The sequence below is a fragment of the Sciurus vulgaris genome (assembly GCF_902686455.1).
Source record: "Sciurus vulgaris genome assembly, chromosome: 1".
NCBI lineage: Eukaryota > Metazoa > Chordata > Mammalia > Rodentia > Sciuridae > Sciurus > Sciurus vulgaris.
Window position 1 is genome coordinate 110,840,738 of NC_136461.1, and position 24,098 is coordinate 110,864,835.

Sequence of the window (24,098 nt, forward strand, 5' to 3'; positions counted from 1 at the left end):
GGAGATGGGGAGTTTCAGACATATGTATTCTGATTCCCAGTATTTTCATCTTTTCACCATGTCACATTGTTGGGTAATTTTCTGATTTCACCAATTCTAAGGAAGAGAGTAAGATAGTAGAGTGGGTGTCTCCCTTAATCCCACTGGAGTGAGAAAAAGCCCAAATATATGCAGAAAACCCAGCAAACTGAGAAATTCATGAAACAGGTTAAGAAAGACACCCTTGTTCATAGAGCCTGTTTGTCTGGATTCCTCTGATTACCCACACATGGTCACACATCACACACACCACACACCATTTGTCAGTTGACTATATACCATTTTATCTTAGGTGAAGTTTTACTAACTGCCCCTACCCCCATCTCTCCTACAGTGACTCAGAATTAAAAGACAGCTCATAGAAGCGAAAAGTAGAAGAAAATGGATGCAACATACCTCGTGAAATGAAAATTAAGCCCTGAGTTAAAAACTGTGAGTGAGAAAGAAATAGGAAGCTAGAAAAGGAGACAGTTATCTACTGGAATATATCTGTTGATGGTGGAGGGAGGGACTCTGTAAGATTCCTACACAGGGGAGACTGGAGGAAATGACAGTCTGTCAAATGCTTTAAAACCTTCGGGACACTTGCCTTTTCTGTTGCAATCAACTAGTTAATCAATGGGTCTCCTGCAAAGAAGGTAGCTATAACCTCTAAGTATTCTCCTGGATCATTGTAGCTATAAATTAGTATCACCCTCCCTCCCCACTTCCTTATTACCCACACCCCATACCTCCAGGCAGAAGTGACAAAACAGAGACTTCTGAACACATTTATTTGATATGTTGAGTGGAGTGAGGAGTGATTTAGAGCTACTCCCCAGTTCTACCTGTGGGAGTGTTCATAAGCTCAGACAGACAGTAGAGCAGCTTAGAGCCCATGATCCACCCCTTGGGAAAATGAGACAACCTGTTGTAGAGTTTGAGGGAACAGGGTGGGAATAAAAAGTAGGAAGTTGAAAGCTGGAAAGAAAACAGCAGAACTGAGACTGAGAGTTGCTGCAGGAACCCCAACAAGAGTGAAGAAGATATCCTGAAAAGTGTTTGGGGTTGGAAGCAGGGTGTGAACAAGGAGCCAGGCCTGGAGAGAGAAGCAAGACCTGCAGGATGGAGTGGAAAATTCATGAGTAGAGTGTGCAAAATCATGATAGGCTGTGTTGCAGGGCATACATGGAAAGCAAGGGATTGCTTCTGCAGGAGGGCAAAGATATAGGAGAATATCCATAAGTAGGGGTCCCTTTGTACTGCTTCTGAACAAATGCAAGTGAGTTTGGGACCCTAGCACAAGTGGTCCTGTGTGTTTATTGGTGTGCTGTGCCTGTGGGTACAAGTAATCCCACATGCATCTGAAATGACCAGGGCATTACTTCTTATGTCTGTATACCCAGTAAACAGAGTACTTATCCTTCCTTGCTAATAAGTTTGCTGTGCTTGTGGACACGTTTACCCATGTGTACGTGCATCGTGCCATAAGCACATGCAAGAGATCCCTGTGTCCATGGTATGCGTAAGAGCTGGTTCTCCAACCTGTCCCATCAAAGTCTGATCCCCGCCCTCTTTGGCTCCTCCCACTTATCTCAGCGCCCGGATTCCCCTGACCCGCCTAGACTTTGGAAGCCCCCTAGCAGGCGGATCTGCTCAGTCTGCATGGAGTGGCGTCTCACCAACTTGCGCTTGGTCCTGGGAGAGCCTGGCACCCCGGCGTGGGGAGGGGCAGGCAGTGAAGGCGCCCGACCTCCAGGTTGGGGGCGAATGTCGGGGATTGGGGGGTGGGGACTGACGTTCAGCGGCGGCAGGAAACCCGGCCGCGTTTGTGAGATGTGGTCCAGGAGCAACGTCCCCGAGCCCCTCCGCTCCAGCAGCCCGGGACTCCGCCTCCGTCCGCTCAGCGGAGATACTGCCCCTGGCAGACTTTCCTGGGACTGGCGCGGGGAGGGAACCGAGCCGGCTGGAGGGAGGGTCAGCGGGGAGGCGCTGTATCGGCGACGCTCGAGGGACAGACGACTGGACTCAGGCGAGTCAGGGCAAAGATGTCCGGGGGTGTCGAGCTCCACCGGCTCCATGCGGCTCAGTTTTTGCCGTAGCCCTGAAGGGGGACCAGACTCCTGAGCCTCGGGCGCCGTGTTTCGGCGAGAGAGAGGACCCCCTGCAGTCACTTTTTCCGCCCAAGGGGGAGGATCCTCCGGGCCTTCGGTGCTGTGACGTCGGGAAAGACGGGGTCGACCGGTCAGGGTTAGGCCATTGAATTCCGCGGTCAAGCGCTCGATCCCCGGTCTCCCTTCGGCAGGAGGGACCAGTTGAGGCGGAGCCACTAGGCCCCAGGGCTCGGAGTTAAGCCTTTTGAGTGGTTTGGGGGGATGTCGAGGTGGTTTGGGGAGCGGCTCAGAAGGGGAGGGGTCATCAGGGGGCTTAGGAAGAGGGAATTCAAATACGTCCCGCTTCTCTTCTTCTTCCTGGGCGCGAGGGGATAGCAACCCTCGTCCTCCTGTCGTTTGCAACTGGATTTCCGAAGGCGACGTGCAGACCCCCGGGCTAGGAGGGGCGGGAGCAGGGTCTTCCACCCCTGGGGACGGTGGGGAATTTAGATACTGCCGGGTCTTCTTGGTGCCCGAGGGCGAGGTATCTGTGGTTATGATGATGACCTCCGTGCCCTTGGCCTTGCAGGCGTCCAGGAGCGTGGCAAGGGTCTCACGGTCCCCGCGGTCCAGAGCATGAACAAGCGCCGAGGCGCCTGCGTGATCTCGGACTGAGGGGTCTGCACCGTGGGCAAGGAGCAACGAGGCCACTGCGGCGCCCCCACCCCCGGCGCAAGCGTGCATGAGCGCGGTGCGCCCTAGGCGGTCTGCGATGTTGGGGTCTGCGCCTTGCTCCAGGAGGTATCGAACCATGCGCGCCTTATTCTGGGGGTCGTCGTAGCGGGCTCGACAGGCCGCCATTAGCGCAGTCTCCCCCTGGGCATCACCCTCATTCACGTATGCTCCTCCCTCCAGAAGCAAACGGGCCAAGCGTAGCTTACCCTGACCCACGGCCCGAAGAAGAGCGTGTCCTTCGGTGTGCAGCATAGCTGCGGCTGGGGCGAAAGCACCGATAAAACCGGGACTGGGACCTGCGGAGGATGGCTAGGGATCTGGGGCTTGTGGCTGGCCGAGGCCTGAGGTCTCAGTGGTGAAGCCTATCCCTGCGAGAAAGAGAGAGATTTTAATGACAGATTCAGCAGGGAAACTGAGGCACCGATGGAGGCACCGGGTGTGAGGCGGGGGAGATCTCCAAGGCACACAGTCCTTCCTCTAATTCAGGCCTTTGAGCCGCCCCTTCCCCCCAGCGCATGCCTGAGGAGGTGGGAAGGATGCACCCGCACCGAAGGATGGGCGCGCGTGCAAATATGTACGTGCACGCGCAGGGATATTTGCACCCCAACCCTCAACCCTCGGCTTATCAGACCTTTCCAGCATCCCCCTTTTCTTAACCATACTTGGAATCCCCCTTTCTAGGATGCTTGAACGCCACCCACCCACACACATGCACCGGTATAGTCACACCCATATTTCCATTCCTAATCTCTTTTAGGTTGCCACAACCCCTAAAATTAAGTAGGGGTAGGAAAACAGCTTGCGTTTAAGACCTAAAAGTGATGGAGGAATAATTTGGGGTTTCTTTTTACCCCTGCTACATCCCCCATCACTCCCTGCTCTTTTCCCTTCTAGACTATGAACCCAAAAAGATACCTGAATGTCCGCAGAATTTCTGCCTGGTCAGGATTGAAGCCGGGGCCATGGAGCAGCTGGAATGGAGGAGCCGAGTTCCTGGGGGCTCATATGGCGTGGGGGGGGTACCCGGATTCCCTTGGTGTCAGTATCTGCGCCCCGGCGCCGGATCCTGGTCCCTCCTCCCGGTGCGCCCCGGGCACCGCGCCGGCTCCGGAGGAGAGAAGCTGGGGGGGGGGGGGGGGGCGGAGCTCTGCTGTGCTATTTATAGCCGCGTCTCTGCGGGTGGGGGCGTCGGCACCAAACCGCTCCCCACCCATGCACACATAAACCCTGAAAAACCTAAGAGGCTGCAATCCTGACTTCCCTTTCTCGGTGGACCTTAGGGGACTCCTCCGCGACCCATACAGGGAGCATTCGGATTCTTTGCGGAGCTTCAGCAGATCTCCACTTGATATGTTTATGTGCTCCTGTGCGGCAGACCTGACTGCCACACACGGCATATGGCACACTATGCAAAGGGGTGGAGGGAGGCGATTTAGATCCACATCGGCGTCCACACTGCAGAGAGAATCTGGCTGTCTTGTAGTTTAAATGTCAGGGAAACATGGTCCAGCCTGGAATCAGACACACAGCAGCTCCACTCCACTTCAGTCCTCCTGAAACAGCAGACACATCACAGAGAAACTTGGACTTCAGCTCCCCTGTTTAGATCTCCTAGATACGCGTGAAGAAGGTGGATATCTAGGGCATTTTTAGATAGGGCAAGGGTCATTCCCAGATGCCTCTTTCCCCTTTGTGGAAGGCGGGGCAGGGGCGGGAGACAGGAAAGGGACAGGAAGATGAGCGAAACTTGTAACGCACCCTCTCTCATTGTATCTCTTTGCTCTCGATCTTCCTTAGACTAATTTTTCCATGTTGTTTGAAGGTCCCTGTCCGAATCGCTGTCTTCCCTCTTCCTGTTTGTCCCTATTGGTCTCTCTCACTGTCTCTGCCTCTCCTTGCCACCTGCCCTGTCTCCATGGTTACCATAGCTTCCATCTGCATATTTTAGGAATGAGTTGGTGTCCAGCTGGAAGACACCAAATGAAGTGGGGGATGAGAAAAAATTCTAAAGATTTGGAGAGTTCACCAAGGTCCTAGATAATTCAGAGGATGGAGGCCCAAAGATTCTAAAAATAAAGTTCCTGAGAAAAATATTCACAGGATAATTATCCATTTTTACTAGTTACTGATGCCAACTAGGTACCAAGTGCCTTACATATCGTATTTCCAATTCCTCACAACTCTTTAAGATGGGAACTATATTTTCTTGTAAAATATGATATAATAAGGTTAAGTAAGTTCTCCAGAGCTTCACAGCTGTTTCTGCCCTATTCCAAAGATGGTACTTGCCTCTACACCTACCTACAGCCTTCCAGTCTATGGGCCATCTTCTCTGACATCTGGGATATTCTTCTGGACTGACTTCTAGATTCTACCTCCATTACGAAACCCTTCCCTTGGTTTCTGTCTTATGTGAAAGTAGGACTCCTCCTTCACCCTACCCAACCCCCCTCCCCTTACCAAGGGGCTTGGAGGAGCAGTAGAAAATGCAGAAAACAGGGCTTCTGCCCTGGCTCCCCAACCCTGCTTCTCTGATTCCCAATCCTTCCCCAAACCTTCTTCCCACCTTTTCATAGACTTGACAGCAAGCCACAGAAATACGTTTTTAGAAAAATAAGTGTCCACTGGCGGTGCTGGAAAAGATGGGTTAGGATTGAAGGGAAGGTTGGAGTAATGGAGGAGAGGCCAAACAGTTAAGTCAGAGTCAAAAAGACTGATTCCTAAAGAGATTTCATTGGGGTTCATTTCTCTGTAGAAGCTCTCCTTTTTCGGCCTTCCTTGGGGGCCTTCCTCAACAGTCTCTCGATGAGGTATGAGTGGAGGTTCTCGCTGAGAACGCTTGCTAGCCAGGAGCTCCTTAAACTGCGGAGAAGACGGAAATAATTGACCCCTGGTAATTCTGCAGTCACATCACTCCCTGAGCCCTGCTTCCCAACCCTTAGTTCCGGCTGCCTGCTTCTCTCCCTCCCTTCTTCACCTTCTTGGTTTCAAGAGGGCGGACCTCCCTCCCTCGCTCCTACTAGATTGGCCGAGAGAACCCACCAATCCAGAGCTCTGGGAGGCGGGCTCAGAACGCCACCGGTTTGAGGAAGACCAGCAAATTTCAAGTTGGCCGCGACGTGGGCTCCGTGTGGGGGAGGGGCTGCAGGTAAGGTTCCGACCTGGTGACTGACCTGGTTCGGTCCCACACTTCCAGAACTTGTTCACCCCGGCCAGAATACAAGACCGACGACGTTTTCCCGCAGCCTGTTGGATCACTACCCCCTTCTGGATCCTTATCTTCTCTCGCCTGGGCTCCCATTGCTGTATTGATCAAATAGCAGAGAATCGTAAGTTTTCTTTCATTCATTCACTGGGGAGAAAGATAAGGCAGAAAGTGAAAAAGACCCATTCTTGTATCTGTGACTCCTTGCTGCGGCATCAGCCTCCTATGAATCTACTAATATTTTCTCCTAAGAGCCTAACTTTTTTTTTTTTTTTTAAATCCATCAAGGCTTAGCTGAAATATTACCTCCTACCTGTGGCTTTCCTGGACTGCCTTTCCTGCAGAATTCATTTGTCCCAGTCTGATGATAGCATTTTATGCATATCTCTATTAGGATACTTAGTGTGAGCTCTCTCTTATAGTGTTTCTATTCTTCTTAGATTATAAGGTTTTGTAGGTACCAGGTTCTGGTACTTAATACATAGTGCCCAATAAGGGTTAACTGAACGGAATTGATTTCTGGGACCTAGCACTCTTGGGGAGGCAGAATTTAAACTCCTTATGTAATTAGGGAACAATAAAAGACAATGCAGTATGTAATTAAGGGCCCTTAAATTAGTGGTTCATAATATTAGCGTTTCATAATTGCTTTCAGAATCCAGAGAAGAAAGAAAGCCAGGAAAACTGGAGGGAAGTCTTTATGCGTCACAAGGTCTCAAATTTGGAAAGACTACAGAAATCATGTATCTATTCCACAAATATTATTGAGCAGCTACTATATGCCAGAAAAATGTTAGACAATGAGAATCATAGTGACTTCTTTACTCTTGCCATGCATCCTTCTTCTGATAAACCCTATTTAATAAATTGTTACTCAGCTTCTATGTAAAAATCTTTGTGTGTTGGGGGGGGTCCTCATGAATGTTAAGCATACATTCTTACACTAAGCTACACACCCAGACCCTCTCTTTAGTAAAAGAACTCCCTATCTTTCTTTGCAGGTCATTTCATTTTTGATATTCAGTCAATATCAGATAGTCTAAATAACAACTATGTAGCTCAGTGAAACACATGCTACACTTCCTTTATCAAGAAGGAGATCTGTCCTAGTTATAGCACTCTTATAAGCAAATCATTCCTCTTATTTATTTATTATAGAAGTAATATGCATTTATTCCAGAAAAGTTGGAAATATAAATATATAAAGAAAAATATCTATTATTTCACAGCCCTAATGTTAAGTGATATTAATACTTTTATATGTATTTCAGTTTCTTTGTGTGTATATACACATACACAAATGTGTGTATATACATACATCTGTATCTTATACATAAATAAGGCCATACAATAGGTAGAACTTTATATTGTTACCTCCCACTCTACATTGTGAACATTTTTCTGCCTTTAAATATTATTTGAGGGGCTGGGGATATAGCTCAGTTGGTGGAAGTGCTTGCCTCCTATGCACAAGGCCCTGAGTTCAATCCCCAGCTCCACAAAAAAATAAATAAATATTACTTGAAGTTGTGATTTTTATGGCTATACAATAGTCTAAAATAGTTATTTGAGTTTTTTAATTGTTTATTTATTACTGGACCATTGAGATTTTTTTCAGAATTTTTGTTCCCATAAGTAGCTCTTTGATGAACATCTTTGTATATCTTTTTTTGGGGGAGGGGGGGCTTACCGGGGATTTTACCCAGTGGTGCTTAACCAGTGAACCACATCCCCAGTCCTTTTTTATATTTTATTTAGAGACAGGGTCTTGCTGAGTTGCTTTAGGACCTCACTAAATTGCTGAGACTGGCTTTGAACTCACAATCCTCCTGCCTCAGTCTCCTGAGATGCTTGGCTTACAGTCATGCACCACCACTCCCAGCTATCTGATGATTTCTTTAGGATAAATTTTAAAAGTAGGATTACTATATTAAGAATATAAATGTTTAAAAGGCTATTGATTGAAGTAGTCAAATTGCTCCCTTGAAAGATTGTTTATAGTCTTTCCATTGAGGTATTGAGAGTGTTCTTCTGGGGGGAAAATAACTTAGAATAGGCTAAGTATTACTTACATCTTTGTCAATTTGATAGCTGCAGAGAGGTTTTATTGACTTTTTCTTTTTGTCAATTGCCTGTTCATCTTCTTTGCCCATTTTTTCTGTTGGGATTTTTTTAAAAATTGGTATTCCCAAGAGTTATAATTTAATAACAATGTTAACTTCTTACCTTATTTATGACAAATATACCAACTGTAAATATTAGAGTGCCTTGGGGCTCAGTCCCTGGATCACTTCCTTTAGGGATCTCACACAGTTTTATGGGTTGAAATATCATTTACAGGTTAGGAATGGTGGTCCATACCTGTAATCCCAGCTACTTGGGAGGCTGAGGCAGGATTTGAGGCCAGAGTTACCAACTTAATAAGACCATGTCTCAAAATAAAAAGGGCTGGGAATTTAGCTCAGTAGTAGAGTGCTATTAGATTCAATTCCCAGTACGTAAACAAACAAACAAATTGGAACTACCATACATAGGCTTATGACTCCACCAGAATATAAATTCCATTTAAACCTTATGGGTGCAGCAATTTTGTTTTGTTTTGTTTATGGTCCATTTTGCTCATTTGTATATTACTAGCACTTGGAAAGTGCCTAGTACATAATAGGTGTTCAATAAATATTTACTGAGTGAATTAAGATTATAGTATTTATTATCCCCATTTTATAGATGAGGAAACAGATTTAGAGATACTAAATAAATTGCCAACATTTATATAACTAGGAAATGACAGAACTGGGATTCAAATCCTTGTTCTTACTCACTACAGTTACTGCTTTCCTAATCTTTCATGTGTTTGCTAATGTTTTTCTGTATGTTTTGTTGCAACTTTCGTTTTAGTAACATCCACCACAATACACTGGTGTACATAAATGGGAATGAGCATAGCATATGTGAGATGTTGTCATTTGGGGAAAGCTGCATACAAGGGTAAGCACTAGAGAAGGTCCATGTTAAAGGGGAGCAGACTGGAACCAGATTATGGGAGACCTTAAATATCCTCAAGAATTTAGCTCCATCACAATATTAAAGAAGTAAACACCCCTTGTAGATTACTGAGCTAAATGGGGAGATGGTTCATAGTTTCCAGCCACCAGTTTATAGCCTAGAGTAAATAAAATTTTGTCTTCTCCCTGTACCTTTCCTCCCCAGCATCCTTCGAGGGCTCTCATTTAAGTGGAAATGGAGTCAGATTTGCCTAACCTCCCAGCTCATGGCCTTTTCTTGACTCCTCAGTGCTTTGCAATCAATGCAACTCCCACCTCCTCTGCTAGAATTGTCTGTCAAGTAGAAGGGTCCCTAAACCAGCTGGTCAGAGTGCTTTCCCTTGAAAGGGCTAAAGATACAGTGAGAAATTCTTATTCTCTCTCCAGTCTCCACAACACCCTGTCTCCCCTAATGTGTTCTCTTTGAACAGATTATAATTATTTTTCTCACATTTTTTATAGCCATTAGGCTTAAAACTTTCCAGATTCCCCAGATACATTTCCCCATCTTTTCCTTCCAGTTACAGATTATTAATCTTAACAAGTGTGTAAGTATGTTTAAACTTATTAAAAAATTTATCATTTTTATCATTACAAACACAGTATTCAGTATTGAGAAAAAACTTAAAATCACATGACAAAAATGAAAATAAAACAAAAATCCTCATCACTTCAGATCAATCAATGTTAATTTTTAGTGTATATCTTTTAAGAACAACTTTCCAATTTATTTGTCTGTCTGTATTTTTGGCAACATAGATAATTTTGTACATACTATTTTGTCTTTTTTTATCAACTAATCTTTTGGTGAATTTCAAATTGGTGCTCATTTATTCTAATGAAATAGGTTTTATTTTTAGAACAGTTTTAGATTTACAGAAAAACTGAGCAGGTAGTATCTAGAGTTCCCCATATTTACCTGGCACAGTTTCCCCTATTACCAATATTGTATATTAGTGTAGTACATGTTATGATTCATGAACCAATATTGATATATTATTATTAATCAAGGTCCATACTTCATTGAGATTTCTTTAGTTTTTACTTAATGCTCTTTTCATATATCAGGATCCCATTCAGGATACCATGTTACTTTAGTTGTAAGGTTTCCTTAGGTTCCTCTGGGTTGTGAGTTTCTTAGACTTTCCTGTTTTTGATGACATTGACAGTTTTAAGGGGTAATAGTTTGGTGTATTGTAGGATGAGTCTGTTGGAAGTTGGTGTTTTTCTCCTTATTAGACTGAGGTTATGAGTTGTTCCATTGTTATTATTTTCTTTTTTTCTGGTACTGGGTATTAAACTTGGAGGTGCTTTACCACTGAGTTACATCCCCAACCTTTTGAAATTTTCTTCTTTGAGGCAGGGTCTCACTAAGTTGCTGAGTCTGACTTCAAACTTGCAATCCTCCTACCTTAGCCTTTTGAGTGACTGGGATTACAGGTGTGCACCACTGCATCTTGGGAGGTTATGGGGTTTTGAGAGGATAATCACAGAGATAAAAGTACCATTTCATCACATCATATTAGGGACACATCTATCAACGTGATTATAATTGAATGTTGATCTGGGTTGCCTGCCTGAAGTAATACTTGCCCATTCTCTCTATTGTAAAGTTACTCCCCACACTCTAGCTTTCCAAATTGTTTTGGACAAAATTTCCTATATGTAGTCCACAATTAAGGAATGGGGAGTTATGTTCCTCTCCCCTTTTGAGTGGAGTATCTACATAATTTATTTGAAATTCTACATGAGAGATTTGTCCTTTTTCCCCCATGTATTAATTTATTCAGGCATTTATGCCCTTACAGATTCGTGGGTGTTTATTTTATACTTTGGGGTTACAAGTCAGTATGACTTTATATCATTGCTCAAATTATTTTGGCCATTAGGAGCTCCTTTCATTGTATCTCATGCCCCTTTGACAGCCCCATCAATATGTGAGTGTGATTGTCGAACACTTCCTTCCTTTCTGGCACCTTGAGATATTCCTGGTTCATCTTATTTATTTCCTGCCCAGTCCTAGATTCAGCCATTTCTCCTAGGAGCTCTGGTTCTTTTCGTGGGAGAATGGTATTAGAAACCAGGATCTGGGTGTTGAGTGTGCTTATTGGTGCTGAGATATCATTCCCCATCCTAGCTACCTGTGACTGGCTCCTCAGGATTGATAGCAAGAGGCAGAGTCCAGTCCAGTAGAAGGAGAAACTTTCAATTCATCAGAGTTGATTCACAGTGGTAGGAACTACCTGGGGGAAGAATGCATATCCGCTCTTAAGGAAAATACCACTAGAAACCGAATACTAATTTACTGAGTGGAGTTGTACAATGGGAGGGTTTTGGATTAGATGACCTCTAAGAGTCCTTCTGTTGGCTAGATTCTGTGTGCTTCCAAGTGCTATTCAAAAAGATCAGTTTGAGCTGGGGTCAGTGGGACATGCCTGCAATCCCAGTTATTCAGGAGACTGAGGCAGAAAGATAGAAATTTAAGGCCATCCTGAGCAACTTCACAAAACTATCTCAAAATAAAAAATAAAAAGTGGGGCCGGGGAGATAGCTCAGTCGGTAGAGTGCTTGCCTTATAAGCACAAGGCCCTGGGTTCGATCCCCAGCACCCAATAAAATAAAATAAAATAAAAAGTAATGGGGTTGTAGCTCAGTGGCAGAGTGCCTCTGAGTTCAATTCAGTACTACAATAAATAAATAAATGTATAAATAAAGAAGATAATTTTTATGTCTTTTTTCCTCTGGTTGACAACGAGATTCCTCTGGTGATTCATTCCTGTGTCCCCACAGTGCTTGGCACACTACCTTTTATATGTTAAATACTTAATGAATGTTTTGCTGAAATGCATTCCAGTAGATTAAATTCAGACTTGGTTAAGCTTGAAGACCAGGGAAAGAAAGAATTCAAAAATTATATGTAGAAATACAGATAATGATATACACCAAATTGTCTTAGGGATTTATGAAAGTTTCATCCAAAGATTTAATCAGTTTCTCCTTTGTGCAGCAATTAGAATAACTAAACTTACCTGTCCCATTGATACTATGTCTCATCCACGTTTATATTTCCAGAAATACCCTGCCTGGCATTGTGTCTTCTTGGTCAAAATTTGTTGAATGACATTGACTTTTCAAGTGTCAGGGAGAGAAGATTGTCTTGCGTCTCCTTGGCTTCCTGACTCTTCTATTGTGCTCCTTTTTCTCTTTGTTTTTGTTTTTATCAGGTTTTTCTCACTGGATCTCTGACTATCCAGGCCCCCTCCACCATGGCCAGCCGGGGTGGGGGCCGGGGTCGCGGCCGGGGCCAGTTGACCTTCAACATGGAGGCCGTAGGCATTGGGAAGGGGGATGCTTTACCCCCACCTACCCTACAGCCTTCTCCACTCTTCCCCGTGAGTGTTTCCCCTCCCTTCCCATGACTCCCATGTGCCCTAGTCTGACTATACATGATCCTGGATTCCTCCTGGGCCATCATAAAACCATCCTCATCTTCCCCTCCCCACACACACCCCATCTCAATACTTCCTACTCACAGGGGATGCTTTTCAGGCCAAAAAAGTGTGTGACCTTACTTCTCATACTCACAGCTTCCCAGCTTTCAAAATGCTGTGTCGTTTTCCCATTCTCTTTTGGCCTCTGCTTGTTCAATGGGAACATTGGATAGAAACCCTCTTAAGTATGTACTCCAGCATTTTCTCTCTGAAATGACCATGGCTCCTGCCTCCTTAGCCCTTGGAGTTCCGCCCAGTACCTCTACCTTCAGGAGAGGAAGGGGAATATGTTCTGGCACTGAAGCAGGAGCTACGAGGGGCCATGAGGCAGCTCCCCTACTTCATCCGACCAGCTGTTCCCAAGAGAGGTCAGTTGAAATGCTAGCATCATGTTTGGAGAACCTCCCATGGGCAGTGCCTGTGCTCAGCACCACTGGGAGCTAGAGGAGCCACAGGAAGTACACTAACTAGGGAGATGAGAGTAATCATTCCTGTATGTGAAATGCACTTCAGTGTGATTTGTTTTGAGCCTTACAATAGTTTGGGACAGTTGGAGGTTAAGTATTAACATCTCATTTCACACATATAAATGGGGGGGGGGGGGTATTAACATTTTAAACAAATTTTTAAGAAGGCCCAAACAATCAGTAGGATGCTGGGTCTTTAAGCATTCTTACTAGGTAAATAAAGTAACCCTTTGGCTAGTGGGTCACAGGAAGGTTGGTGTGGGGGAACTAAAGAAGGAAGCTTGGAAGGCTTGGGGCAGTGGCCAATTACCAACTGGTATGTAAGTACAATGTTTCAGTATATTGACAACTGATGCTTTTCTGCTGGAGTCTTGGAAACTGGGGCTCAGAGAGGTGAAAAACTTACTAAATTAACCCTGTTAGCAAGGAGAAAAAGACTGAAACACTGGTTTCTTGCTCCCCAGTATACTTTCCAGTGCACCACTTTATCTCTTAATATGGTAGTGCCTTTAAGCTAAGGGAAAAAGAAGTATTGTCATAATTTTGGGTGGCAGAAGGGCAGGTTAGAAGGGTAATGGGGTCTTCTCTGAAGCTGACTCCTTGAGCTGTAGGTTGGGGTGAGGAGGTAAATCATTCTTAGTATTGAAAGGGGTGAACCCTCAGAAACAGTCCTATTGAAGGGCTCTGAAGAGATAAAACCCTGACCCCTTACATGGAAGCTAGAGAGAAAAAAGGAAAAGAAAGGTGGTGATGGGATCTTATGAAAATCAGAGGGAGAGGTTGGGGTTGTGGCTCAGTGGTAGAGCACTTTCCTAGTATGTGTGAGGCCCTGGGTTCAGTCTTCAGCACCTTATTAAAATAAATAAATAAATAAATAAATAAATAAATAAATAAAATAAAGGTATTGTGTCTATCTGCAACTAAAAAAAATATTTTTTAAAAGAAGAAAGAAAATCAAAGGGAGATCAGTAGTAGAAGAAAGGGAACAGGGGAAGGAAGAGGGTAGGAAAAGGAGAAATATTAGGAAATTATATTGACTAAATTATATTGTTATAATATGTATACATACAAATATGTAACAATGAATTCCACCCATTATGTACAACAATAATTCACCAATAAAAAATATGGAGGAGACAGGCGTGGTGGCACGTGCCTGTAATCAGACTTAACGGGTAAGGCAGAAGGATCACATCACAAGTTCAAGGCCAAACTCATCAACTTAGCAGGATCCTCAGCAATTTAGACCCTGTTTCAGAATAAAAACTAAAAAAGGGCTGGGGATGTAGCTCAGTGGTAAAGCACCCCTGGGTTCAATCTCCAGTACAAAGGAAAAAAAAGAGAGAAATAAATAAAACTCTGACCCTTGACCTCTGACCCTTCAGATGTGGAACGTTACTCAGACAAATATCAGATGTCAGGACCAATTGACAATGCCATTGATTGGAACCCTGGTAGGTGGTGAGCTCTTTCATTGACTGCCCTTCTTTCAAATGCTTGATATGCCTCAAATGACCACCCCACCCCAGATGTAGATCTGCAAACCACCCCATGGTAGCATTTGCAAACTACAACTTTATATATGTTTTAAACACTCTAAGATTTTTGTCCCTAAAAAATCTAATAAATAACCCTCAGTCCTCAGGAGGCATCCAAACCACAATTTTGTCCTGAGAAACTTTGACCCACCCATTTCTTCCTTCCTGTCCTTTAAAACCCTCATTTCTCCATTAAGTAGCAGTCATTATTCATTGAAGATCCCAGGCAGGGTCCTACTGACACTCACATTTTCATTCCCAGATTGGCGGCGTCTACCCAGAGAGCTAAAGATTCGAGTCCGGAAACTACAAAAGGAGAGTAAGTGTATCTGGAAAAGGAGGGAGAAGTTTCTTCCATCAGCTAAAGGGTCTTTTCTCCCATTTCCTACCCAGTCCTAGAGTTGTTGCTAGGTGCCATGATGGCCACATGAGGGCAGCAGAGTGACATGTTCGCTGCAGAAGGGTGTAGTTGACCTTAGCAAAATGTGCTTTCTGACCCTTCACCTTTTGAACCCCCACCAGGGACCACCATTCTACTCCCCAAGAGGCCTCCTAAGACCACAGAAGATAAAGAAGAAACAATACAGAAATTAGAGGTAAGGCAAAAATGTCCATAGAGAACTCCTGGGCCCTGGATTTATTCTCTGTCCCTTGGCCCATGTTTGCCTTAATTTTTCCCTTCTATGAACTGAATCTGAGTCTCTTCATCTTCACATGAGACCCTGGAAAAAAAGGAGGAAGAAGTGACTTCAGAGGAAGATGAGGAGAAAGAAGAAGAAGAAGAAAAGGAAGAGGAAGAAGAAGAGGAGTATGATGAAGAAGAACATGAAGAGGTAACAGGGACCTTCCACTTCAGTTCCCCATCCCCTCCTCTCTGGATTCTTAACTCTTTACACTGCAGATGTTCTTCTCAGAGTTACAGGGCCAAAGGAGATAATGCCACTGAAGGGTAGGGTTTTCCCTTTACTTAATCTATCCCCAGGCTATACTAAAAAATGAAGTGTAGGCTGGGTGCCATGGCACATACCTGTAATCCCAGCAACTCACGAAGCTGAGGCAGGAGGATCGCAAGTTCAAGACCAGTCTTAGCAACTTAGCAAAATCTGGTCTCAAAATAAAAAGGACTGGGAATGTAGCTTAGTGGTAGAGCACCCCTGTGTTCAGTCCCCACTATGGAAAACAAACAGAAACAAAACAAAACTATAGCTAGAAGGGATGTTCCAGGCTTGGAATGGTGTGATTGGGAGTGAAGTGTCCTGTTACAGAGGGAGGAAGGAGAATGCCAAAGCAAGTCTGACTTTTACTTCTCTTTTTCCATTTCAGGAAACTGACTATATCATGTCATATTTTGACAATGGAGAGGACTTTGGAGGTGATAGTGATGACAATATGGATGAGGCTATATATTGAAGAAAGGCTTGAAACAACACCCTGAACCCTCGTATTTTTCTTGATTTGGAATATAGAAAATAATTGTCCATATTATTTAGTTTTGTGGATAAAACAAATCATTTGCTCAGAGTCCACATTACCTATTCAGCCTTCTGGAGATAGAAATGATGACAGATAGCATTCTTTTTTCCCCTTCCCCTTCTGAAACTTTGTAGCACTCTGATTCTTGGGTAAAGGGAAAAGGGAAAAGGATCAATGAAGGGAAAAAGGAGAGTGGAAAGAGTAACCAGGTTGGGGCTGGGGTTGCGACTCAGTGGTAGAGCACTTTCCTAGCACGTGTGAGGCACTGGGTTTGATTCTCAGCACCACGTATAAATAAATGGATAAAACTAAAGGTCTATCAACATCTAAACAAAATATTAAAAGAAAGAAAAAGAGTAACCAAGTTGTTAGAGCTGAGGTAGCTGTATGAATACCCCTACCTAATTTTTAATGTTTTGTTTTGTGTGTGTGTGTGTGTACATAATTGGGGGTGGGAGCAGTTAGGAAGAATAAGACCAATTTTATATTTTTAAATAAAATGTTTTTATCTGTCTCTCTTCAGAATGATGTCTGGTGAAAGAGCTGAAAGGATGCTGGGTTGAACCATTCTCTCTACCTGTCAAGAGCCCAATGTGGTTCACTGTGGTTTATAGCCTTCTTGTCCTTTGTTCCTTCTCTCCCACCTGCACTGTGGGACACATATTCACTATCTAGCCCTGCCAAGGAATATTCACAAACTCACCTGAAGGACTATGGGGAGTCTGGTCCATACTCCCCATAGACTAGCTGGCTTCTGAGTTTCTGGACCTCAGGCCAGAGGTACATGATCATCTCTGTTCACTTGTGTTCACAAAGACACAGGCACTCTCTTTCCCACATTTGACCTTGATCATGCCCTTATTTACAAAGAATGATTATAGCTATTTTTGTAGGGAGAGTCAAGAAAGCCAAGTGTGGGGAGAGGGAATGGGCTGACTCTTATTCAGCATGCTCAGTCCTCTTCTAGTCCCTGGCCACTGGGCTTTGAAGAGAATGTCTATGCAGAAGAAGCTCCCTAAATATTGTAATCTCCACTTGCAGAAGCCAGTTTGTGGCTGAGTTACAGTTTCTCTTTTGGTCCTTCCTTTTGTGGAATTCAGTTAGCTGTCTCATTCCCTTCTTTGGGGAGGGGGGTAGGCAGTGTTGCTTTACAGGAAGTAAGGAGGGTGGAGAGGAAGGGAGTGACTTAGGGACACTCTCAGCTCTGAGAGATGCTTTCTCACCCACACAGCTCTCCCTTGGGTGAGATCACTTCCCTAGACTCTGATTGGCTTCTGAGGAAGCCTTAGATTAGCTGATTGGTTCCAGCCACTTGCCATGCAACAGTCACGGGTAAACTGCATGTCCAGAATAGGAACTGAATAAGGAAACAAGCATAAATATCTGGGATGCTATCATTGTGGCCGTACTGAGCATTTAAAAGTCATAAGATGGATGTAGGAGAACCTTCAAGAAATTTCCCAACTGCATTTAAGCAGGCTATTCTCTAGCACCAAGTAGAGACTGGTAATCAAAGGTCAGATATTTCTGACCCCTTTCTAAACTATGAAGAGGAGCTATGACTCCATTGAGGGAAGCACCTTAAAAGTCTAGTTTCAATGTGATAGTAAGTGTTAAGATAGAAGCAGCCAAGAAGATAGAAAAGGGAACAGGAATAGAAACAGAACATTCCAGAGTTATTGAGCAATTTGCAATGATTGATGTGTTTCCTTTTCTAGCTCCCTGAGGTTGTGTATGAGTGGAGGAGGGTCAGGGGCTAAGGGACCTGCCACTGGGGTTTCCCATAGTTATATTTCAGCCTATAATTTTGACCAAGGAGAGCTCAGCAGAAAATAAAAGTAAAAGACACTGAATTTTCTTCCTTTTGCCATATTGTGTTGTACAGGTACATAGACATGCACTACACACTCCCCACAAGTCTCAATCTGCTTAATTATTATTATTTTTTAAATTTTTTTGTGTGGTGCTGGGGATTGAACCCAGGGTTTTGTGCATGCAAGGCAAGCACTCTACCAACTGAGCCACATCCCCAGCCCATGCTCAGTTATTTCTATATCTATGATATAAATCACTAAATGCTACCTAATCTAATCTGGGAAGTTAAAAGAGTAGGAACAAAGATTCTGGACGATAAACAATAGAGGAGGGCTAGCATCCTATCCCTATGTACCTCTACACGTACATACATCCTTTTTCCACAAAGCTTGGGAAAGCAGGACAAAGGTTGGAATGACCACTTGGGATCAGTTGTACTGCCTCAAAGACAAAGTGTCAGAAATATTCTTGAACTCTGCTCTGTCTGGCCTCCTGCCCTTCCTGGCAGGTGATCTTGTTAGACAAAGCCAGAGACAGGAGACCGGCAGCTTCCCCAGATTCCAGGCATAAGCTAGACTGTTTCCATTGACCTTTCTCCAACTTATCATAGGTACTATTGGGCAGGCAGAGGCTAGAGTCCAAAGCCAAGTAGACAGGGTCAGAGCTACCATTCCCTTTGAGGAAACATTTGCAGAGGACTCAGGCAGTGCTTGTCAGCCCTGTACCATGTGTCAGCTAGGGCCTAAAATAAAAGATTATTTCCATGGTCACAAACTGGACCACACTGGCCCCAGGCAGGGTAGGTTCTATGACAAGAATCTTATTTTTCTGCACCCATGTTCTATCCCTTACCTTCCTGGTCCTCTCCCACTTTGGCAGGCAACTTGAGAGCTGGGTCTGCAATCAGGTATAGGTACTCAAAATAGTTCGAGGGAGGCCTGTATGGGAGACTTTGATATAACATGCAACTTAGAATGGGAGTGGAGACCAAAGAAAATTAAAGAGTCAACCTGGACATGGTGACACGTGCCTATAATCCCAGTGACTTGGGAGGCTGAGACAGGAGGATCTCAACCTCACGTCTTGCCTGGGCAACTAATGAGATCCTGTCCCAAAATAAAAAATAAAAGGAGCTAGGGATTAACTTCAGAGGTAGAATGCCCCTGGGTTCAATCTCCAGTACCAAAAAAAAAAAAAAAAAAAAGAAGGAAAGAAAATTGGAGAGTCAGAAGTTAAGTAGATAGGGTGATTGAGTGCCCATGATATAGGATTTAGGAAAGAAAAAACAGTTGTTTTCTTCAATTCATTTTCATTGTTGTTTGAATTTTGAAAGGAAGGAAGGGTGGCATGTAGGCATAGGCTAGTTGAGAGGTAAGTTCAAGGGAAGAAATGCCATCTCAATTCAGCAAAGCACAATTTTATTGTTCTAGCTTCACTACTCCATAGTTTTGTGCCCTGGAAAAGTCATGTCAAGTCTCCATGCCTTAATTTCCTCATTCTGATACATGAATTTGGACTAGATGTCCTCTGGGAACCCTTCTAGACTCTCACAGAGTAGGGCTGATATTGATCCACCTGCAAGAATTCAAATGGTTCTGAGAACAAAGGCAGAATGTGTTTGGCTTTAGCTGAACACATTGTATCCTCTGGATTTTCCCACCTTATTTTTGGCCTATGCAGGCTAAAGATACCTCGGGCATCCAGCCAGTCATTTCCAAGAGCCTTTCCAGCCAGAGAAGCAGGGAGAACAGCAATTCCAACAACTAACAAAAAAGGGGAAAGTCCCAGAGTTCAAGGTCACAATCTGCAAGTCAGGACTCAAATTAAGCTGACTATTAAAGATTTCTAACTGAGGAAGGGGCTGGCAAGGCAGGTCTTCTCTATCCTCCTCAAATATCTCATCTGGCCTGTGAACAGAGAAGATAATTGAGCTAGACAGAAATAGCTCAGTTAGATAATCTGGCCCAACCACTTGTAACCTTTTCTCCACTGACCTTTACACTATTGAGTCCCATCTATTCCCCAAGGTTATTTGGGATCACAAATCAGGAAATAAGAAATTCCAGTTTCTTAGCATCATCTCAGAAAGGCCTTTGCCAATCCAATGGACCTAAATTTGTCTTTTTGAAACCTGAAAGGGAGGGAGGTTCTGCAGTAACCCTAACAGGAGTCAGTGGGAAGACTCTGATCCCTAACTGCAGGACTGAGAGGCTAAGTGCTATTACCTCAGGACCCCAAAAAGCTGGGGAAGGAATCCAGGAATTCTTCAGACTGAACCTTGACCAATGTTCCATGATCTTGGAGTCTAGGACTATTTTCTACTTTCAAACACCCCTTCCTCTCAGGATCCTCAGCTATGGACTATGTTCCCCAAGCTTAGACCTCTGCCCCTTCTTCAATGGTCCCCATCCTGTGTTTCCATTTCTCTTGGTGTTTAGTAGAGAAGGGGGAAATATCCAAGTCCTGTCTAGCACTGTTACACTGAGGACAACCTTGATAGTATTAGAATAAGAGGAGGTCAGTTAGACCTATGTTTGTCTTTCTGAAAAGGGCAGGAAGGGGAAGAAGCCCACCAAAGTCAGGGGCACAGATTTGAGATCTTTCTCACCTTGGAAGGGAATAGGTGAAGTCCCATTTGGACAGGGAAAGAAACCTGGTTTCCTTCCTTCTTTTGCTCCGCTGTGGTCGGAGATATAGCCATCATGGAGAGGAAATTCCCTCATCTAAGCTAATGCTGTACCTTATTTTTCTCTGGCAGGGTGGTAAGAGGAAGTGAAACAAAGATGGACTCTGGGAGAAAGGGAAAATGCTGACCAGCCCTTTTCTAAATACTCCATTTCCTTTCCCCAAGCCTCTCTCCTGGCGTGTAGACATATGTCTGACCATACTTGGCTGCTCTTGGTCCCTCACCTCTCCCTTACTTGGCCCGGCTCCTATTTTGGATCTTGCTTTCCATCCTGAGCTACCACTCTAACACCTGTGCAGAGACATCAGGGATGTCTGTAACCATTTCAGAAGATGGATGGGGCCAGGCCAGGAGGGGTGGCTTAGGACCAGAAAGAGATCGATCTTATCACCCAGACCCATTCCTTCTTATCTTATAAAATTTTTTTGCCCCATCTCAAATCTCTCTCCATGTCTGCCTCTTCTTGTCTCTCTTTGCTTATGCCTTTCTACTGTGTTGCTTAAATTGGGTTTTTCATGGGAAGATGTGGTAAGGACTATTTGGAGTCCAGAATACAATTGGCACATCTTCCCGAGTGTCAGTTTTACTTTTAAGATTTGGTGGTAGACAAATTATTTTTTATACTAAAATCAACACAAGTCTATTATGTAGTGTAAATCAAAATTTGCATTTTTAAAAACAAAATAAACACAAAAAAGACATTTCCTGCTTGTGGCAGGTCAACTTTGGACTGCTCTGGGAGCCCTGGGGAGAATGGTTAACTCTCCCAAATCTTAAAAGTCCCCCAGAGGAAATTCTTAGAGCAGCAATGACAACCCTAGACAAATTTAAACAGCAGATAGGAGTTGGACAGTAGGAAGAAGCAAATTGGTGAATATAATGCTGTAGAGGGTGGTGAGAAATGGCTAGTCAGAATTTTCCTGGACTGATGGCATGATAGAATGTGACTCAGTATTACCAAATATGATGGCTTTTAATTTGAAGTTCGACAGTAGGTTTGAATGGAATCTGTTCTGGTTTTATTTCTTGACAGTGCAGGGGTTTTGTGCATGCTAGGCAGACACTCTACCACTAAGCTAAACTGCCAGTCCCCAAAACCTGGTTTCTAATTTTTAGAAAGATACTGCGTATGTTTCTAAATGTTTGCAAGCTGGTTCAGTCTATGAAATTTCAGTTTGCCTCTGTCTTAGAGTTTCCTCCAGCTGTGCTTCAGTTCATCAACCTCAGCTAAAATCAAGAAAGAGGAAGAGCAACATGAATCACGGGGCAATCTCTTTTCTCCAGTTCTATCTCCCCACTGGCTTCCCATTAATCATGGAGCACCTATGTCAGAAATTCCCTCCCCCCTCCCCCCACAAAGCAGAGTGGGTTATATCAGAGAAGCTGAGCTATAGGAAAAAACAAGGGGAGAAAAGGAAGCTGTTTGGGGGTATAAAAGTATATCCAGTTTGGGGACTAGGGTTATGGCTCAGTAGTAGAACACTTGCCTAGCATGTGTGAGGCACTGGGTTTGATTCTCAGCACCACGTATAGATAAATGAATAAAATAAAGGTCTATCAACATCTAAAATAAATAATAATTAATTTTAAAAGAGAATATCCAGTTTAAAGAGAAGGCCAAAGGAAAATGAAGCCCCAAATTAGGAACTCTGGTAACATCACTTCTTCCCTACCTCCATTCCTAATTTTCAGACCCCCCTGACAGTGAAAAGGAACTTCCCAGCTTGCCCATCTACCTCTGTCCCAGCAGTTCCAACTCCCAGGTGGCAAAGTTTGCCAAAACCAGAGATAGCAAAATTTGCCTTGTCAGACTTCCTCACCTTTTTCAATCTCTCTAATTTCCACAAACATTTCTGGTACTTTCCAAAGGTATATGAAACCCAAACCTGTGTTTCCAAGGTCTTAAATTATATTCCTGGGATCTGGGGTTATTGGGGTGCATGAAGTTGCAGGAGAGTTTGGAGCTCTCCTGAAGGACAGCTTGAGGAAGTAGAACTGCAGAGAAGCCTCTGAGGCAGGAATACACTTCTCTCCAGGGGGAGGAAAGGAAATGTTGGTTCCTATCCAACCACTCTCTCCCTGCCTACAAGAATGTGAAGGTAAAAACATCTCAGAGTCTGAAACAGAAAGCAAAGTTTGTATAGCTGAAAGGTGAGTCAAACATAAAAGACCAGGAATAGAACAAAACAAGAGACAAAGAATTAACTGTGAATCTGGATGGATGAAGGAAGAAGTCAGAATTAGGCAGGGAAGGTGGAAAAGAGGGGTCTTTAGGCATAGAACCATATAAGGAAAGCACAGTTTTCACGCCCCTAACTCTTCTTCCCCTCCTAGTATCTGAAATCCTTTCTCTAACCATCTGTCCTGGAGGATAAAAATATCCATGCTGAGCACCTAGCCAGATATTTCCAAGAACCTGTTTACTGACCATTTGACTTGGAGAGGTCTAGTCAGCATCTCCATTACCTCAAAAGGAATGGAACTTGCTTGACATCCCAGATCTCAGGGCACATGAAATTCACAATTCTGTCCCCATATTCTCCCCATCTTCATCCTTCTACCATCACTCTGTTACCTGGAGATGGCCAATAAATTGGTAGTTAGAAAAATATCAGTCTTCAGAGTCTATTCATTCTTTTCTTTTTACCTAACAGGTCTAGCAGAGAGTAGGGAAGGGTCAAGCCAAGGGAAAGGTCAGGATAGAATAAAAACAGCCTAAATAGGCTAAATTGGGCCTCAGCAGTAGTCTTGCTGCCACTGACCTTTGTGCTAAGCAGTCTAGTTCACTTCAGGAAAAAAGATCAAATGGCATATAATATGTTGGAATAAGGAATCTGAGACTTACTATAGCATTGCATTGTATATCCAGCATTCTCCAGTCTTCAGTTTATCACCTCAAATGGTGGGAAGCTTTTCCCCACTGCTGTGTACTGAAGAGTTAAGAAGGTTCAAGCCAGGTATGGTGGCTACTTGGGAGGCTGAGGCAGGAGATCACAATCCAAGGTCAGCCTGGGGCAATGTGGTGACAACCTGTCTCAGGTAAAAAAAAAAAAAAAAATGCTGGGGGTGTAATTCAGAGATAGAGGGTTTTTCTGGGTTTGAATTTCCAGTACTACAAAAAAAATTTTTTTTCAGTTAATTTCCAGAAGGTGACAGGCCTATGAAGCATAATGGGAATATGAAAGAAAATTTTAGTGTTCCCAGAGCTATATTGTGAGATGCTGCTGGTGGAGAGGAATGTACAGGGCTCATTCTGACCTGGGGTGGGAATGAGTCCCAATAGTGTACTACCGCTCCCCCTCCACATGAATTCCAGGCAAATTAGTTCCTATACCCTGTGTTGTTACTCCCACATGGGAAAGAAATCAAAAGGAACAAAAGAAGAATGTTTCCTTTTTTATTTTAGATAACAAGCACTTAATTGACATTGTACTAACACTTCTCATATGCATTTTTTTTAGGTTTTTGTTTTGTGTGGTTTTTTTTTTTTTTTTTTTTTTTTTTTTGGTGTTGGGGATTGAACCCAGGGCCTT

General features: G+C 43.8%; 2 protein-coding genes across 11 annotated transcripts; one reads left to right on the top strand and one right to left on the bottom strand.

Annotated features, from left to right (window-relative positions):
- Positions 1–795: 795 nt before the first annotated feature.
- ANKRD34A (ankyrin repeat domain 34A) lies at positions 796–3,900 on the bottom strand. The gene is made up of 2 exons (XM_079141375.1): positions 3,762–3,900; positions 796–3,214 (listed from the first exon to the last, which is right to left on the bottom strand). Exon 2 carries the CDS (start codon positions 3,096–3,098, stop codon positions 1,614–1,616), a length of 1,485 nt encoding a protein of 494 aa, XP_078997501.1. The 5' UTR covers positions 3,099–3,214; positions 3,762–3,900; the 3' UTR covers positions 796–1,613.
- Positions 1,664–16,578, top strand: POLR3GL (RNA polymerase III subunit GL). Of its 10 annotated transcripts, none has more exons than XM_079141403.1 (9): positions 1,664–1,777; positions 6,043–6,175; positions 12,320–12,487; positions 12,825–12,954; positions 14,439–14,507; positions 14,854–14,910; positions 15,114–15,187; positions 15,311–15,424; positions 15,915–16,578. In XM_079141403.1, exons 3-9 carry the CDS (start codon positions 12,362–12,364, stop codon positions 15,999–16,001), a joined length of 657 nt encoding a protein of 218 aa, XP_078997529.1. In that variant the 5' UTR covers positions 1,664–1,777; positions 6,043–6,175; positions 12,320–12,361; the 3' UTR covers positions 16,002–16,578. The 10 variants fall into 10 exon arrangements, with proteins under 10 accessions (XP_078997529.1, XP_078997527.1, XP_078997531.1 ...); XM_079141401.1 differs by lacking the exon at positions 1,664–1,777 and adding an exon at positions 2,772–2,912; XM_079141402.1 differs by lacking the exon at positions 1,664–1,777 and adding an exon at positions 3,790–3,928.
- Positions 16,579–24,098: the final 7,520 nt, after the last annotated feature.

Excerpts from the sequence above, each read along its gene's own strand:
- ANKRD34A (XM_079141375.1), bottom strand. The coding sequence starts at position 3,098 with ATGCTGCACACCGAAGGACACGCTCTTCTTCGGGCCGTGGGTCAGGGT.
- POLR3GL (XM_079141403.1), top strand. The coding sequence starts at position 12,362 with ATGGCCAGCCGGGGTGGGGGCCGGGGTCGCGGCCGGGGCCAGTTGACC. Across the intron at positions 12,488-12,824 it reads AGCCTTCTCCACTCTTCCCC|CCCTTGGAGTTCCGCCCAGT; the intron begins GTGAGTGTTTCC and ends CTGCCTCCTTAG. Across the intron at positions 14,911-15,113 it reads CCGGAAACTACAAAAGGAGA|GGACCACCATTCTACTCCCC; the intron begins GTAAGTGTATCT and ends AACCCCCACCAG.